Below are 17,241 nucleotides of genomic sequence, written 5' to 3' on the forward strand. Positions count from 1 at the left end.
GGCTTTCCAAGGGCCCTGTACAGTTCCAAGAAATAATTATTTCTTCTTGCCTTTGGGTTTTTCTTTCTCCTTGCCTTTCTTCTCTTTTTTCTCTTTCTTGACCTTCTTCATCATTCTCAGGATCTCTGAATAGATTCCAAGCCCTTTGCGCACCCTTAGGCCACGCCACCAAGCCTGGACCTATGGGAATGAGGGAATAATTAATACCTCAATGTGGTTAGCAGTTGTTATGTTCCTTTGCAGATGCTGGACAAGGTATACCGAACTCCTCCTTACTAGAAGTGAGTTTGATTCAGACATAAAATACTACAGAAAATGTAACTCTTCTATTTTTCCCCACATCACTCAATATCCTGCCCCTTCATTTAAATCCATGCTTCCTTTATGATAACTAATATTATGAAACCTGTCCAATTTATCTTTCTTTCAGCATTATTGCCCCTAATCCCACACTAATCAGATTATACTTTTTATATTGATCATAGTTTCCAAGGATGTTATGATGATTTAATCACACTTTTTAATAAGCATATTCATTTTCTGGATTCTTGCTTTTAAAAAGAAGAAGAAGCTAATTACAAAACATCTTTAAAGTGTAATTTCTTACAAATAGTACAAATACTAAGAAATTACATCCATTCAGTTTTTCCAGCCGTAAATTGCTGGTCCCTTGAGCATATTCATGGTTGCCTTTTTATACAAATAAGATACAGGTAGTCCTGAATTATAACAGTTCATTTTGTGACTGTTCAAAATTACAATGGCACTGAAAAAAGTGACATGACCATTTTTCACACTTATGACGATTGCAGCTTCCCCACACAATCAAAATTCAGATGCTTGGCAACTGATTCATATTTATGATGACTGCAATGTCCCAGAGTCATGTGATCACCTTTTGTGACTTTCTGTCAAGCAAAATCCTTGGGGGAGCTAGATTCACTTAACAACCGTGTTACTAACTGAACACCTGCAGTGATTCACTTAACAACTGTGGCAAGAAAATGGGGCAAAATTCACTTAACGAATGTCTCACTTAGCAACAGAAATTTGGGGTTCAGTTGTGGCCATAAGCCAAGGACAACCTGTAGTAGCATGACGTCAGCCTTGTGAGAAGGACACGTAGAAGTAGTAACTCTGTCTTTACTGAAAGGTTACATTAAGCAGAACCTTGCAAGTCTGAAAGTACACCTCTCCTCCCCTTCACGTTCACAGTCCAAGAAACTAGGGAGAGTCCTGTCAGGGTTCCAGTTAATACACCCATAGCAAACAGAACTCCGAGGCAGGTAGATTCCTTAACAGATTTATTGGATATACCATATTGGCACAAACTGGTGAAAACTGACTCTAAATGTTTCCATGGTTTGCACTTAATTAAAAGTAAAAGTTTTTCTGCTTCCCCAAGCAATCAGTCACATGGTCCAATCAAACTGGCGCCCGGTCGCCTGATAACTTCACTCCTCTTCTTTCTGACCACCTGTGGGAATGTTCTTGGTTCCCAAGAGAAAGTATTTTGTTTTGGCTACAAAACCGCATCTATCTCTATTTCCCCACTCCCTATCCTTCAGCGCCAGTGTGGCAACCCTGAAGCCTCAAAATGGCCCTAGTCAGGGGCTTGACAGGTCCCTTCTGAGAGATTTGCCATGCCCCCTTTCCTTTTGTGGACTCAGCTGTCTTTTGCAGGCAGTCCTCAACTTATGACTTTGTTGCTTAGTCTGTATGACAGACATACCTGGGGGATCTGAATTCAACAGTCATCCCTCCCCCCCACTGATCACATGACCACACTTTCGATGCTTGGCAACCAGGCTGAATTTACAGCCGTTTACAGCGTCTCACAGTTATATTATTGCATTTTCTGAAAGTTTTTCTGCAGCCAGCATTTACTTCAGGTTTTCAATAAAATCACACCCATAAACGAACCACTGGTTTGCTTAATGGCTGTGGATTCCCTTAACAACCACAGTGAGCTACTTAATGTCTAATGCAAAAAAGGCTGTAAAATCAGATTGGTCACATAACTGACCCACTTTACGACTGTCATGTGTTAAAATTGTGATGGGCAGGCTCCATTAGGGTCATAACCTGAGGACTTCCTCCAATGGGTCATTGCATACTCTGCAACTCTTCCTCCTATATCTCCAAATCATTTCCACATGCTCTTGCATATAATTATTTACACATAATCATGCAGTTACATTCATGAGTGCAATATGAAGTTTGATCCTAAGAACCAAGGATCATAGTATTTTTTTTCTAGGAAAGAAACTATTGATCCAAATCATGTTGTTCCAACTGTTTAAGATATTAGGGATGAGCAACCTTTCATTAGATATTTAACCTATTCTCCTCTATACTTTCCGAGTGTCCTCCTCCCCCCAACGTCATACCTTTATGGCCGTCTCTTTTTTTCGTCTTCTGTGTTGTAAATATTCCCATATGGCTGGCAACCCTTGACTGAACACCTCCACTGATGGGTTCATCATAGGATTCCCTTCCAGCGTTAGAACTTGCAATTTTTCCAGGCTGTCCAAGTCCTCTGGGATTTGAAATAATTGGTTGCTATGGAGCAATAGCTTCTGCAAACCTAAAGACAAATCAGAAATTAAAAAAAAATTAAATGGCGTGATGAGCTAAGTTGGCTAAGGAGGCCAAGAATTTCCTTTGTGTATGTCTTTTTTTTTTCTTTTTTACCTTGTAGTTGGCATATGGAGTCAGGCAGTTCTATAAGAAAGTTGTTATGAGCGTCAAGTATTTCCAGGTTATTCAATAATCCTATGCTTGATGGAAGATACTCCAAGTAGTTGTTTTCGATGTACAGTTCTTTTAAATTCTAAGGGGGAAATGCACATGTCCATTTGGCCAGGTGTGGTTACTGACTTGTCCAGAAACTCAAGTAATTTTCAGAAAAAAATGTAATGTGAAGCCACATAAAGTTTCAAATGAAAAAAAAAAGGCAAAACTGAATCTGCAAGCTCTTCCACAGAACTGAATAATCACTTAAGATGTTTGTCTCCTGAATCCTTGCCATCTCCGTTCCTTTGCCCCAAAGTATCTTAAAGTCTACCTGCTAAGCAACCTCTCAGGTAAGTCAGCAATCCTCCCCTCTCCCTAGAAAGCCGGCTGAAAAGTGGCACCATCGACTGGTATTCTGATACCTGCCAGGTGGCTGCCTAGCTGTTTTGATCTTGCAGTAAAGAGATAAAACGCAAGGATCAACTTAGGGGGAATCACAATTTGCAAACCAACCTCAGTCAAGGAAGATAAGAAAACAACATCAAGATATGGAGGGCCAGTTTGGTCTAGTGGTTAAGGCACCAGGCTAGAAAGTGGAAGGCTGCAAGTTCTAGTCCTGCCTTAGGCATAAAAGTCATCTGGATCACTTTGGATGGGTCACTCTCTCAGCTCATTTCACAGAATTGTGAGGGAAATAGGAGGAAGGAGCATTAGTATAATATAGTCTTTATTGCCATTGTACAAAATCAATAAAATGAAATTGGTTTTAGTCTCAAAATTATAGCAGAAACAAAAAAAGAAAGAAAAAGAAAAAACTAGTCATACATTTCCACGTGTGCGTGGGGTGATTGTGGTTGTATTTAAAAATCTTGACAGCCCAAGGATAGAAAGCATTTTTAAACCTATTTGTTCGGCTGGCTATACTTTGATGTCTTCTATACTTGATGTATTAGATATGTTCATCATCTTGAGTTATTTATAAAAGTAACAAAGGCAGGATATAGAAGAAAAAAAAACACTGGTAATATCATGGTGCTTTAAAAAGGGAAATTCTAAGACTTTGATGACAGCAGAATTCCATCAATCAGTATTTTTACCACACATCTCCAGAATAAATGCAGAAGAAGGATCTTAGCAGCATTTTCTCTGGGCCAACATTTTGGGAGGACCTACAGGTAGTCCTCAACTCACAACCATTAGTTCAGTGACTGTCCAAAGTTACAACAACACTGAAAAAAAGAGACTTATAGTTGTTTTTCACACGACCGTTAAGAGCGTATTATGGTCACATAATAAAAATTTGGAAGCTTGGCACCTAGCATTCACTTAGGATAGTTGCAGTGTCTTGGGGAGTCATCCGATCACCTTTTGTGATCTTCTGATAAACAATCTCAATGAGGAAGCCAGATTCATTTAACAACTGTGTTACTAACTTAACAACTGAGGCGAGTCACTTAACAACTGTGGCAAGAAAAGCCATAAAATGAGGCAAAAATCACTTAACAAGTGAAATGTGTTTGAATATTAGTAGCTCAGGTTGGTAGTTAGACTGTTGATGAGAGCTTTGAACTTCGCAATTTGGTTGCAAAAATTTCATCACCATTCGAGGAGACATCGTTAAGTGGATTTTGAATTGTGCTCGTCTGTCAAAAGAAATTATCAAACAAGTTGTTTGTTCTGACAGGTGAGCACAATTCAAAACGCACTGACGATGTCTCTTCGAAAGGTGATGAAACGTTTCCAACCAAATTGCCAAGCTTGGAGCTCAAACTAACAGCATCACTTAATAACTGTCTTGCTTAGCAACAGAAATGTTTGGCTCAATGGTGGCTATAAGTGGAGGACTGCCTGAACAGAATCCCCTGACTGATGCCAATCTCAGTTCTGCACAGCATTTGCAGCCAAAGCATCCTACAGCTTTATTAGGGTAGGCTTTGGGTTTTTTAAAAAACAAAAAGAATGCCGCTCACTTTGAACATTGAAAACTTGCTGACTCCTTAGCTTTAGTGGCATCATCAGAATTTTTTCTTTCTGCAAAGAATGACTAATAAGTACGCATATGTGTCTTTTATTTTTTCTAATTACTGCAGTGAACATTAACCTAAGAAATGAGCAACATGGAGAACAAGTCGGATGAAAACTTTTTACAATCTTGATCTTAGCCAAAAGTCCAAGAGGCAATGAATTGATGTTTCTCAATCTCACCAACTTAAAGATAGGTGGACTTCAACTCCCAGAATTCCCTAGCCAATATGGCTAGGGAATTCTGGGAGTTGAGGTCCACCTATCTTAAAGTTGCTGATATAGATAAACACTGTCTCAATGAACAGTGTTCCAGGATTGCTGTTTACATTGCAAATGTCTTTATTTCAACATATATGTTAGTACTTTTTCTTACCTGCAATTGGCTAATATTCTCTGGTAACTCTGTTAATTTGATCCCTCTATCTTGTCCGAGGTAGAGTGTCTCTAGTGATGCAATGTGGAATATTTCCTCAGGGAACGAGATGAACCTGTTGCCGGTTAGACCAAGGCTTTTTAGCTGACAAAGCTTATTTACGGCTGGAGGTATCTTGATGTTTTCAAAATACAGATTTGGGAAAACACATATTATTCAGTTTGTACATTTCAAATGGGTTCTAAAAGTTGAATGAATTGCTCATTGATTACCAAGTACCCTTTTGTATGCCAGTATCTTCTAGAACAAGGAAACCACCAAGGATTCACAAACATCAAATGGTAGTTTTGACCATCTGATTATGACATCCCTCTTAACTTTCTTCTGGCAGCCATCCCTGGAGACTACAAACAGAGTTGAATTCTTCAAGATTCTAAAAGTTATTCTCTTTCTGCTTTTTAAACTTCTCTTTCCCTCATCACCCTCAATATGTAATGCCGGTTGAGTCTTCTAATACCTTAAGAAAAAAATTAATAACTCCAGCTGAAATATAATAATAAAAAATGATGCCTTTTTAGAAGACCTCAGGATATTTTATTCTGCCTGGAAATGTGAATCAAGTCATCAGCCAGCAGAAGTGCTATTATTCATTTATTTATTTATTCAAATGAAAATTACAAATTTGAACAAGCAAAATGAAAATAAATTAAAATGTGATAGGGATAATAGGTATGTTAGTGCACTTATGCAGGACTCTCTTAGATGCTTTTTCAGGAGGCCACTGGACTTTCTTTTTTTTTCTTTTGAAAAAGAAAAGAGGCTCTGAGTGGAAGAAGCTTCTTGGATGAGAAGTGAAACATCCTCAAAAGAAAAAAACCAAGAAAGTCCAGTTGCCTCCTGAAAAAGCACTTTTGGGACAACGATGATTTGGATGATTGAGAATCTCTACAGGTTCCCTTAGAAAGTTCTTAAATACGGGGTGAGGTCCACAAAAATTAAGTTAGAATTAAAAATTAAAAGTTAGTAGTTAAGGCAACTGCATTGGATAAGATATTCCAGACCTTGACAACTAAGTTACAAAATTCATTTTTTTGCAACTGAGCTTAATAGCAATAGCAGTTAGACTTATATACCGCTTCATAGGGCTTTCAGCCCTCTCTAAGCGGTTTACAGAGTCAGCATATCGCCCCCACAGTCTGGGTCCTCATTTCACCCACCTCGGAAGGATGGAAGGCTGAGTCAACCCTGAGCCGGTGAGATTTGAACAGCCGAACTGCAGAACTGCAGTCAGCTGAAGTAGCCTGCAGTGCTGCATTTAACCACTGCGCTACCTCGGCTCTTAAGATGATTTACTGTATATTAAGCTTAAAGCAATTGTTCACCCACATTACATTACGGTTAAGAGGGTCCTTTACAGGTAAAATTATATTATGTACAATTTTATATGCAATACTTATCGAATACGTATCTGTTGGGAACTCAATTCAACTACAGTTTTCAACCAACTGGCAGTCACAAGATTTGTTGCCCTAATACAGGGTTCCCCAACCCCTGGGCTGTGGCCCGCTACTGGGTCGTGATCTATTTGGATTTGGGCTGTGTGAGTGGATGGCTGGAGGGTGTGAGCAGCAGGCCAGCAGGCACTCATGCGTGTAGGTGCCAGCCCGCTCGCTGCTTGTGCAAATTGAGTTGTATGTATGCGCACTGGCCTGCCACTCACTTGATCCAGTGCCCCTTTCACTCCCTAGCTGGGCCGTCAAGCCACCAAGATTGGGGACTGCTGCCTTAGTACATCTGGAACAGAGCCGAGGTGGCGCAGTGGTTAGAGTGCAGTACTGCAGGCTACTTCAGCTGACTGCTAGTTCGGCAGTTCGGCTGTTCAAATCTCACCGTCTCAGGGTTGACTCAGCCTTTCATCCTTCGGAGGTGGGTAAAATGAGGACCCGGATTGTTGGGGGCAATATGCTGACTCTGTAAACCACTTAGAGAGGGCTGAAAGCCCTATGAAGCGGTATATAAGTCTAACTGCTATTGCTATGAGAATGCTCTTGGGACAGGTTTCTAAAAACACATTTCATGGAAGTCCACCAGGGTGGTGTTGGAACGAAAATCCATCTGGTTCAGTTCCAAGCTGGGAGAAAGGGGCTGGAAATAAAATGGAATCTGGAGGCTGGAAAGAAGTTCCATTTATTGATAAACAGGACCACCAGGGTTTGTGGTTCTGGGGCAGCTGACCAAAATGGAATTGAGAGTCGGTGGGTTTTATACCTTTTGGATTCCTGCAGATGGATTTTCCTTCCAACGGTGGCCTACCACAAGCTGAAGGAAACTACAAGGTATGGTCCAAAGGCTTTGCAGCCATAATGGCACAGTGAAAGTTCCACCAATTTTGTGTGTCCCACATGAAACACACATAACAAACAGATGGAGCAATCTTGACAGGGGCTGCCACAAAGAAGAGGGAGTCAAACTATTCTCCAAAGTACCTAAGGGTAGAACAAGAAGCAATGGGTGAAAACTAATCAGATAATAAGAGCCAAGGTGGCGCAGTGGTTAAATGCAGCACTGCAGGCTACTGCTAGATCAGCAGGTCAGCGGTTCAAATCTCACCGGCTCAGGGTTGACTCAGCCTTCCATCCTTCCGAGGTGGGTAAAATGAGGACCCAGATTGTTGGGGGCAATATGCTGACTCTCTGTAAACCGCTTAGAGAGGCCTGAAAGGCCTATGAAGCGGTATATAAGTCCACTGCTATTGCTATAATCAAGGAGAGCAATAGCAACTTAGAAGCAACTTAGAACTAAGAAGAAATTTCCTGACAGAGCAATTAATCAGTGGAACAACTTTCCTCCAGAAGTTGTGAATGCTCCAAGACTGGAAGTTTTTAAGAAGAGATTATGTAACAATTTGTCTGAGGTTTCCTGCCTAAGCAGGGGGGGCGGGGGTTGGATTAGAAGACCTCCAAGGTCCCTTCCAACTCTGTTATTCTATTCTGTTTATGATTGCAACCTGTGGACAGCCCTGCACAGGCTCCTCACATTTATTGACTCAAGTCTGCATATTTCCTCAGCCCTATGTGGGCGAAGAGAGCTGAGCTAACAAGCAGATCTGGTCACCTGAGCTCAAGTGGTAAAGAAAAAACATTAATTTCTGACTGCACTTTTTAATACAATATTTTGTTACAAAAGGTCTTTTAAAAGTAAGGGGATAGAAAAGTACTCCCATTGCAACTATTATTATGACTATTTTACTTGCCAAAAAGCATACGTTCCCATGTTTTTAAAGATGAAAATACATCTGTATATGTTTGTGTAGGTGGAATTGTTGGTTTAACTGAATGGTCCTTATATTTTTTAAATGTTTATTTGGTTCCACCACAAAACCGCGGACGACAAAATCGCGGTCGACGAAAGCGCGCATTTGACGTCATCACAGCGCGACGAAAACATCGCGCTGTGATCGAAAAATGTAAAAATAAAGCAAAAACCTTACCCTAACCCCTCCAAACCTAACCCTAAACCTAACCCTAAACCTAACTCTTAACCTAACCCTAAATCTAACCCTAAACCTAACGCTAAACCTAACGCTAACCCTTAACCTAACGCTAAACGTAACCCTAACGCTCTAAACCTAACCCTAACCCTTAACCTAACCCTAACCCTAACCCTAAACCTAAACCTAACCCTTACCTTTATGTGAATCGGCTTGCTTTAATTTTATTTTTATTTCAATTTTTAATTTTTTTCGTCGCGCTGTGATGACGTCAAATGCGCGCTTTCGTCGATCGCCCTTTTGTGGACCGCGGTTTTCGCTTTTGTGGACCGCGGTTTTGACGGGTCATGGTTTATTTTGTGTTTGACAATTTAAACTTTGAGAAGTGCCCCTAGCAAGTAAGAGTCTTCACTTTTACCTCTATACATCTTTTATACTTTTAGGCACACCCGGCAACATCTTTCAGTGGTATTCAGTCATATAAATCTGGTAACAATCTACAATTATTGATCCTTTAAAAAAAATATTTAAGGATATTTTAAAGTGATTTTTAATTTACTATGGGAAGTGATCTTAGTAGCATAGAAATGGGATGGATAAATACCTGACTTATCCGATTGTCGTCCAGGGACAATATCTCCAGATTTTCCATTGCACAAATCTGTACTGGAAATTCCTCCAGAAGATTTTGACTTAGATCTAAAATTATTGTATTGATTAGTTTTCCAAAAGAAGGGTGTAACACTTTCAGGCCACAGTTCTTCATGTAAATGACAGTAAGGCATTTCCAGTGTCGTATTGGACGTGGGAAACTAGCCAGGGTGTTTCCCGATATGCTAAATTCCTTCATTTCAGTCAATCGCTTCAAACTTCGCGGGAGTTTGTACAATTGATTTGTTGACAAATCAAGGACAGACAGTTTGCAACACTTGCTCAGTGAATCGGGTACCATTGTCAGCTTATTACAGGCAAGATAGAGCTGAGATAAATTCTGTAAAGATGAAATTTCATTTGGAATGACACTCAGATTATTTTTCTCAAGGTCTATAATTTCTAGGTCATGCAGTTGGCAAAGTTCCACGGGAAAATGTTCAAATCCATTCTCTTTTAGATAAAGCTCTTGAAGTTTAATAAAATTCACTATTTCATTGGGAAGACATTTTAGATTGTTGTTAGAGAGTCCCAGCAGCTTCAAGTGATGAAGATGTTTGCAGATTTCCACGGGAAATTCATCCAGATTTAAATCATAGAATCTGAGATGAGAAAGGGACAGCATTTTACTGACGACTGTAAGAGCACTGTAAGGAAGTGGATTACTGCTGAGATCCAGGCTTCGGAGACGTTTCAATTCTCCCAGTTCCTCGCATAGCTCTGATAGCCTGTTCTTATTCAAATAAAGAACCTGTATATTCTTAAGGTTACTTATTGCTCCTGGGATGCAACAAATTTCATTTCTTTCCAGATGTAGTTCCTCTAGGTCTTCCAGCTCAAACACTTGCCATGGGATGGTTTTCAATTTCCTGTTGGCTAAATCAACGAAAAAAATTCGGTCTGTGATCTGCACTGGAACCAAAATTTCCTCTTTCGATTCTTTGCTTCCCAAAACTTCATATATTATCCTTTCGATTTGAGTCAAATCCCCTTCCTCTGATGTTGCCAGGTTTTCACATTCTACAATGGCAGGGAAAATTTCGGAGCGGAGAGCAGATATTTTTGTACTATAAGAGCTCTTGGAGACACTGATCGGAAAGTATCTGTTTTCCCAGGAGGAGAAAGAGAAACACGTTTTTCAGCCATGTCTTAAAATACAGGAGGGTCCTCAACTTACAACTATTTGTTTAGCAGCTGTTCACCATCACATTGGCATTGATATGACCAGGGGTAGGCTTCAAAAAATTTTAGCAAAATTTTTTTTGCCTGGTTGCTGGGTGGACATGGCCATGGTGGGTGTCAGCCTCCTGCACTACAGGGTGGGGGGAAGGCATTTTTTCCCTCTCCGGGCTCCGGAGGCTTTTTTTGAGCCTCCAGGAGGGCAAAAAAGCCCTCCCCAGGCTCCAGAAGCCTTCTGGTGGCCGTTTCCGGCCTTCCCGAACTTCCAATAGGCCTGTTTTTTGCCCTCCCCGAGCCTCTGTGCATGTCCTGCACTTGCCTGCATCCAAAATGGGCCACGTGGGGACTCCTGGGAGGGGAGAGGTAGGCAGGGCCAGCCAGGAGTGGGATTTGGGGGTTCTCTGAACTGCAAAGAATCTTAGCTAGAAGTTCTCCTGAATCCCTGAGAACCCCCAGCAGCCTACCTCTGCTATGACCAATTCTCACATTTACAATGGACACCGCATCACATGATCAAAATCAGGCACTTAACAACCAGCATAGATTTATTCTGATTGTTGCAGTGTCCCAGGATCACACACTCTTGTTCTACGACTTTCCCAAGTGATTTTTGACATGCAGAGTCAACGTTTGTGTGTGTTAATATCATTTAGTTAACAACTGCAAAGTTTTGCTTAAAGCCATGGCAAAAAAAGATCATAAAATTGGACACAACTCCCTTATCTTAACTTACTGCCTTGCTTAGCAATGGAAATGCTTTCGATTTGTTGTCCCAAATAACGGATTATCTGTACCTAAAATATTGCATTACTCCATTCTACAAGAAAGGTGTGATCTACAATTAATGGATCCAGTAACCAATGAAAGAGGTTTTATAAAAAGAGATTTGAACCATTTTTTTAAATATTCTGCATATCATATAAAGAATGAGATATGTAACAACTTGTGACATATTTTGCCTAACGAGGAAGACATTTCTCCCCTTTCTACACAACCATCAATTTAGTTTCAGCTACTCACAATAGGTGAGGTGCACATAAAAGAGGAAAACCCTTTTTCTTTTCTGGAAATAGGAACAGTAATTATTATTTTTTAATCCCTGCAAGTCTCCACTTGCTTCCTGACATAACTGCCGGATTCTAGGATGCTTGCCGTTTTCAAATAAAGATTGAATCTGATTCGCTGATGAACCACTGATGTCATAAACTAAGCCATTAACGGTTGACATTCGTACTAAAGACTAAGGATAGGCAGAAACGGATATTAAGGAGGTAGAAAAAGAACAAAATGATCCCTTCAACCTCACCCCAGCTAAGTTCCCCCATGGACAGTTCCAGTTCAATCTCAATTTCCAAGGTATCGTTATAGAAAAACGTTGGAAATAAAGCCGGTAGATCAATAGAAGCTTTGCATATACTCAATGATTTAAATGTTTGGTTTCCTTGAGCTGATATACAGAACCCAAACTTGAGAGCTAAATCATTCCTAAGGTAGCTTATAACAGTGCAATTGTCCTGAGAAACTGTCAGGTAGCATCTCAAAGGTGCTTTTTTCAAGAGGCAACTGGACTTTCTGGTTTTGCTTTGAAGATGTTTCACTTCTCATCCAAGAAGCTTCTTCAGCTCTGACTGGATGGTTGGGCATGGAAGGATTTATACCCCTTGTATTTAAACTCCTTGTATTTATACTTCTTCCTACATCCAGCTGTCTGCAAGGAGTATAAATCCTTCCATTCCTCACCATGCAGTCAGAGCTGAAGAAGCTTCTTGGATAAGAAGTCCTCAAAGAACAACCAGAAAGTTAAGAAGCTGAGATCAATGTAGAGATATTCTAGACTGTGATTGTCAAAAAGTTATACCATGTATGGTCTCTGGGAAGTCGGGGGGAGGGAAGGGAGGTGGGGATCTAGGGGGAGGGGGGAGGGGGGAAACATAATATGTGTTAAACTTTAAGGTACATGATTGCACTTGTATACTGTGGCTTTTTAATGTTAGTGTTAAAACAGAACAAACCGAATATATTGGAAGGTAATAGAAGTATACCGAAGGGAGGAGCTGAGTGAAAGAAGAAGGAGGGTGGAGAGAGTGAGAGAGAGGAGGAGGAGAAGGAAGGGAGGGAATGGATTAAGAGAGGGAGTGATAGGGTTAGGGTTAGATAGAGGGGGAGGGGAAGTAGGCGTAGAGGGGTATGTGAGAAGGAAGAATTAAAGTTGGAGGGGGTTGAAAGAGGGTGTATGGTGGGTCAAGGTGGTATATTCAGTTTGTATTGTAGGGGACACTTTCTATATAAGTGAGGGTTGTGGTTATTACTCAATGTTATATGCCCTGGTTATGCACAGTAAACATGTGATTGTATAGAATGAAACGGAAATAAAAATATTATGAAAAAAAAAAAAAAAGAACAACCAGAAAGTCCAGTTGCCTCTTGAAAAAAAGCACCTTTGGGACAACCATGATCTGGATGACTGAGAATCTCTATAGACATTTGACAAGGTAGCCTTGGAAAACTGTGAGGAATCCAGTTTGCATAGGAGAAAAATCTGATTTTCTTTCATTAATTTTACTCCGCTTCACCTTAGATCTCTACAACCACGTGACCTTGAGGTGCACAGAGATTGCACTTCAAAAACAGGGTTTGCACCAGTGGTTTAGGTGGATGGACAAGCTTTATGTTGTCAGTGCTGGATGATGGTCCTGCTTCGAAGGGGAAAGGTGGTTTGAATCGTATGTGGCCAAATATTGCAATTGCCATGGGCAATTCAAGTATCAGTGTGTTTTCTTGTGCGAGGCCAGGAAAGGATTCATCGAATTTAATGAGGGCAATTATTTCCTTTACTTGTATGAAAAGTTCCTGGCAGATCTGACCATTCAATACTGAGATACGACATTGTGACGGAGACACAGGATAGAATTACACATTTGGTGCATATTGCCAGATTGGCTTGTGTGTCTCCTATCACCTCCTATCCAAGCACTAACAATATTGTGTAGTGCAGTGTTTCTCAACCTTGGCAACTTGAAGATGTCCGGACTTCAACTCCCAGAATTCCACAGCCAGCATTTGCTGGCTGGGGAATTCTGGGAGTTGAAGTCCGGACATCTTCAAGTTGCCAAGGTTGAGAAACACTGGTGTAGTGGGCTTCAGTAGGCAAGAACCAGACCAGCATGGCTGCAACAGCATTCATTGACTCCAAAATGGAACTGAGGAACTGCAGGCAAAAGCCTCTGATTTATACTCTAGGCCCACAGGGCCTTAGCCAATCACAGAACTAGAAAAAGCCCGCCCAAATATAAATGTTCTACATTTCCCTCCAAAACAGTTGGGTTCATCTGAAGCAAGGGTGGAAATACTCCCAGTTCAGCCGAATCAGTAGGGGACAATTGTCCTTGGTTCTGGGAACTGGTAGTAAAAAAAAAAAGCTTCTGAGGAAAGCGCGGTTCAGCTGTGAGCCGCGCGATCGTCAGAAGCTTCCCCCGCTCACTTTTTAAAGTGTTTTTTCCCCTTCCGGTTCAGGAAGAAATGCTTTAAAAAGTGGTGGGGGTGCTGCGAAAGAGAAAGGGGGGAGGGGGAGGGAAAAAGAAGGGGGAAGAAGGACCACAAACCTGGCATTAGATGCAGCTTCAGAGGATACCTTGAAAGAGCACAACAATTCGGGGCTGGAAGGGGCCTGGAGGTCATCTAGTCCAGTGGTCCCCAACCCCCGGTCCGCGGACCGGTGCCGGGCCATGGAGTACCTGGCACCGGGCCGCGCAGCGGCCGGGGGCCATGATCGCTGCAGCGGCCGGGGGACATGATCGCTGCAGCGCAAAGGCTCCTGGGCCGTGCGCAAAGGCTCCAGGGAAGAGAGCCCCACGCAGGTACGCAATCAATGTGTCGTCGCGAACAACGCCCCCCCACCCCTGCGCGCTCAGCGGGCCACGGTAAAATTATCAAAGGCTGACTGGTCCGCGGCGATAAAAAGGTTGGGGACCACTGATCTAGTCCAACCCCCTGCTCCAGCAGAACATTGTTAAAGTGAATTTCTGTCTTTTGACACCCCCGTCACATGACTACATAGCCACGCCACCCAGTCACATGACACTACCACCAAGCCACGCCCACAGAACTGGTAGGATTTTTTTTTAGATTTCACCACTGATCTAAAGGTTAGTTTCACTTTAGCAGAGTTAACAGTTAGGGTCCTCTAAAGGTTAGTTTCACTTTAGCAGAGTTAACAGTTAGGGTCCTCTAAAGGTTAGTTTCACTTTACCAGAGTTAAAACAACTATGATGCTTTCAATACATAACTTTAAAAAAAAAAGTTTTCTCTTTTCAATAAGCTGACAGCATAAAGCAAGAGTTACATTTGGACTCCCATCTGTATGGAAAAACTAACAAAATTATAGTTAGATAAGGAATGGTTGGAAAGTATTAATAGCTACTGAAATCCAGAGTTCTTACTCTGATGATCGGACTTTCCTGTAGGCTACTGTTTTAGATTGAGTCACATCTGAATATCGATTCGAAGTCAGATTGATACTTCCCTCTGAAGCACTGGTCATGTTCATAAATTCTTGCTATTTCTCTGTGGAGATAAAACCAATAAAAAGCAGATAGTTGCTTGGCTTACTGCTTTTCTTAAGCCTCCGGTGCATCCCTTTTGTGTATCCTCTAATTATTACAAAACAAAAAAGAAAACATGACATACATCAATGTGATTTGAGGTGCTGTCACTGCAGTTTAGCCAATAGGAAATACATACATATAAATGTAATGAGCAGGGAGGGCGATCCAGATGAGTGCTTGCTGATTTTCCAATAGATTATTGGTAAAAACTTCAAAAATTTAAAATTATTCTGGCAATTGCTAGGTTCTCTCAGCTTGTAAGACAAAATACTATATGTATGTATGTATGTATGCATACATACATACATACATATATTTGCCATGATCCAAAGATACAGATAAGCACATTATAGTACAACTATGAAGCCATTCCAACAACTGTTACGTATCAAATGGGAGCTCTATTTACACTGTGATCAATATTCGGTTCTTCGCTTTTTTCCTTTTAATAAAGAGTTAAAGTGATATTTTCCGTGACCCGTCAAAACCGTGGTCCACAAAACCGCGCTCGATGAAAGCGCGCATTTGATGTCATCACAGCGCGACGAAAAAAATTAAAAATTGAAATAAAAATAAAATTAAAGCAAGCCGATTCACATAAAGGTAAGGGTTAGGTTTAGGGTTAGGGTTAGGGTTAGGTTAAGGGTTAGGGTTAGGTTTAGAGCGTTAGGGTTACGTTTAGCGTTAGGTTAAGGGTTAGCGTTAGGTTTAGCGTTAGGTTAAGGGTTAAGTTTAGGGTTAGATTTAGGGTTAGGTTAAGGGTTAGGGTTAGGTTTAGAGCGTTAGGGTTACGTTTAGCGTTAGGTTAAGGGTTAGCGTTAGGTTTAGCGTTAGGTTAAGGGTTAAGTTTAGGGTTAGATTTAGGGTTAGGTTAAGGGTTAGGTTTAGGGTTAGGTTTAGGGTTAGGTTTGGGGGGGTTAGGGTAAGGTTTTCGCTTTATTTTTACATTTATCGATCACAGCGCGATGTTTTCGTCGCGCTGTGATGACGTCACGTACGCGCTTTCGTCAAGCGCAATTTTGTCGTCCGCAGTTTTGTGGTGGAACCATATTTTCAACATAATTTTCCTCTAGTCTTTGCCTTGATCTAGTACTAGTTTACTGATCTAGTAATGGGTGGCTTAATTTTGAGAAGGAGATGCTTCACAGAACGTCTCTGCACTGCAGAAACAGACAAATAAATGTTTCTTCTCAGTTATCAGAGAAGACCACAAAAACAGGGATCTCTTGACACAATAGAATAGAATAGAATAACTGAGTTGAAAGGGACCTTGGAGGTCTTCTAGTCCAACCCCCTTCCTAGGCAGGAAACTCTATACCATTTCAGACAAATGGATATCCAACATCTTCTTAAAAACTTCCAGTGCTGGAGCATTCACATCTTCTGGAGGCAGGTTGTTCTACTGATTAATTGTTCTAGCTGTCAGGAAATTTCTCCTTACTTCTAAGTTGCCTCTCTTCTTTGATCAGTTTCCACCCATTGCTTTTTGTCCTATCCTCAGGTGCTTTGGAGAATAGCTTGACTCCCTCTTCTTGGTGGCATCCCCTGAGATATCAGAACACTGCTATCATGTCTGCCCTAGTCCTTCTTTTCATTAAACTAGACATACCCAGTTCCTGCAACCATTCTTCATATGTTTTAGCCTCTGTTCCCTAATCATCAATTGGAAGGAAGGGGCAGAAGGAGGAAGGGTGGAAGAAAGGAAGGAAAGAAGGAAGGAGAGGGAGGAAGGGGAGGGAGGGAGGGAGGGAGGGGGGAGGGAGGGAGGGAGGAAGGAAGGAAGGAAGGAAGGAAGGAAGGAAGGAAGGAAGGAAGGAAGGAAGGAAGGAAGGAATACCCATCTGTCTTCAGCCTTTACCAATATCCTGTGTAACAATGATTCTTTGGTTGTTTGGCAAACGGTTGGGAATGGAAATTGCCAAGGAGCTGGAATTGCTGCTAATGAAAAAAATAGTTCATCTCAAAGCATGGTGAATTTCTGAAACTGTATCCTGCAAAATAGATTACATTGAGTTGTAATTGACCTAGAAATAAATAGGCTGAGTTCAGTTTTGATGAAAGCAGGGAGCTTTCTACCCTTGGTAGAAGTGCCCTCAGACTACATTAATTGAATTAGGTACCTTGACAGAGGAAATATTTTTGTCTGGAGATTTTTAAAAAGGAGATGAGACAGATATTTATTG

The 17,241-nt window shown here is 41.2% G+C and overlaps 1 protein-coding gene across 1 annotated transcript; it reads right to left on the minus strand.

Annotated features, from left to right (window-relative positions):
* Positions 1–36: 36 nt before the first annotated feature.
* On the minus strand, positions 37–14,994 carry LRRIQ4 (leucine rich repeats and IQ motif containing 4). Its single transcript, XM_087726064.1, has 6 exons — positions 14,894–14,994; positions 9,229–10,378; positions 5,135–5,308; positions 2,695–2,833; positions 2,391–2,587; positions 37–180 (listed from the first exon to the last, which is right to left on the minus strand). The coding sequence occupies exons 1-6, from the start codon at positions 14,992–14,994 to the stop codon at positions 37–39; spliced, it is 1,905 nt and encodes a 634-aa protein (XP_087582190.1).
* Positions 14,995–17,241: the final 2,247 nt, after the last annotated feature.

This window comes from Thamnophis sirtalis, unplaced genomic scaffold, assembly GCF_051295495.1.
Source record: "Thamnophis sirtalis isolate CommonGarterSnake01/CBP01778 unplaced genomic scaffold, rThaSir2_p1.2 scaffold_11, whole genome shotgun sequence".
Lineage (NCBI taxonomy): Eukaryota > Metazoa > Chordata > Lepidosauria > Squamata > Natricidae > Thamnophis > Thamnophis sirtalis.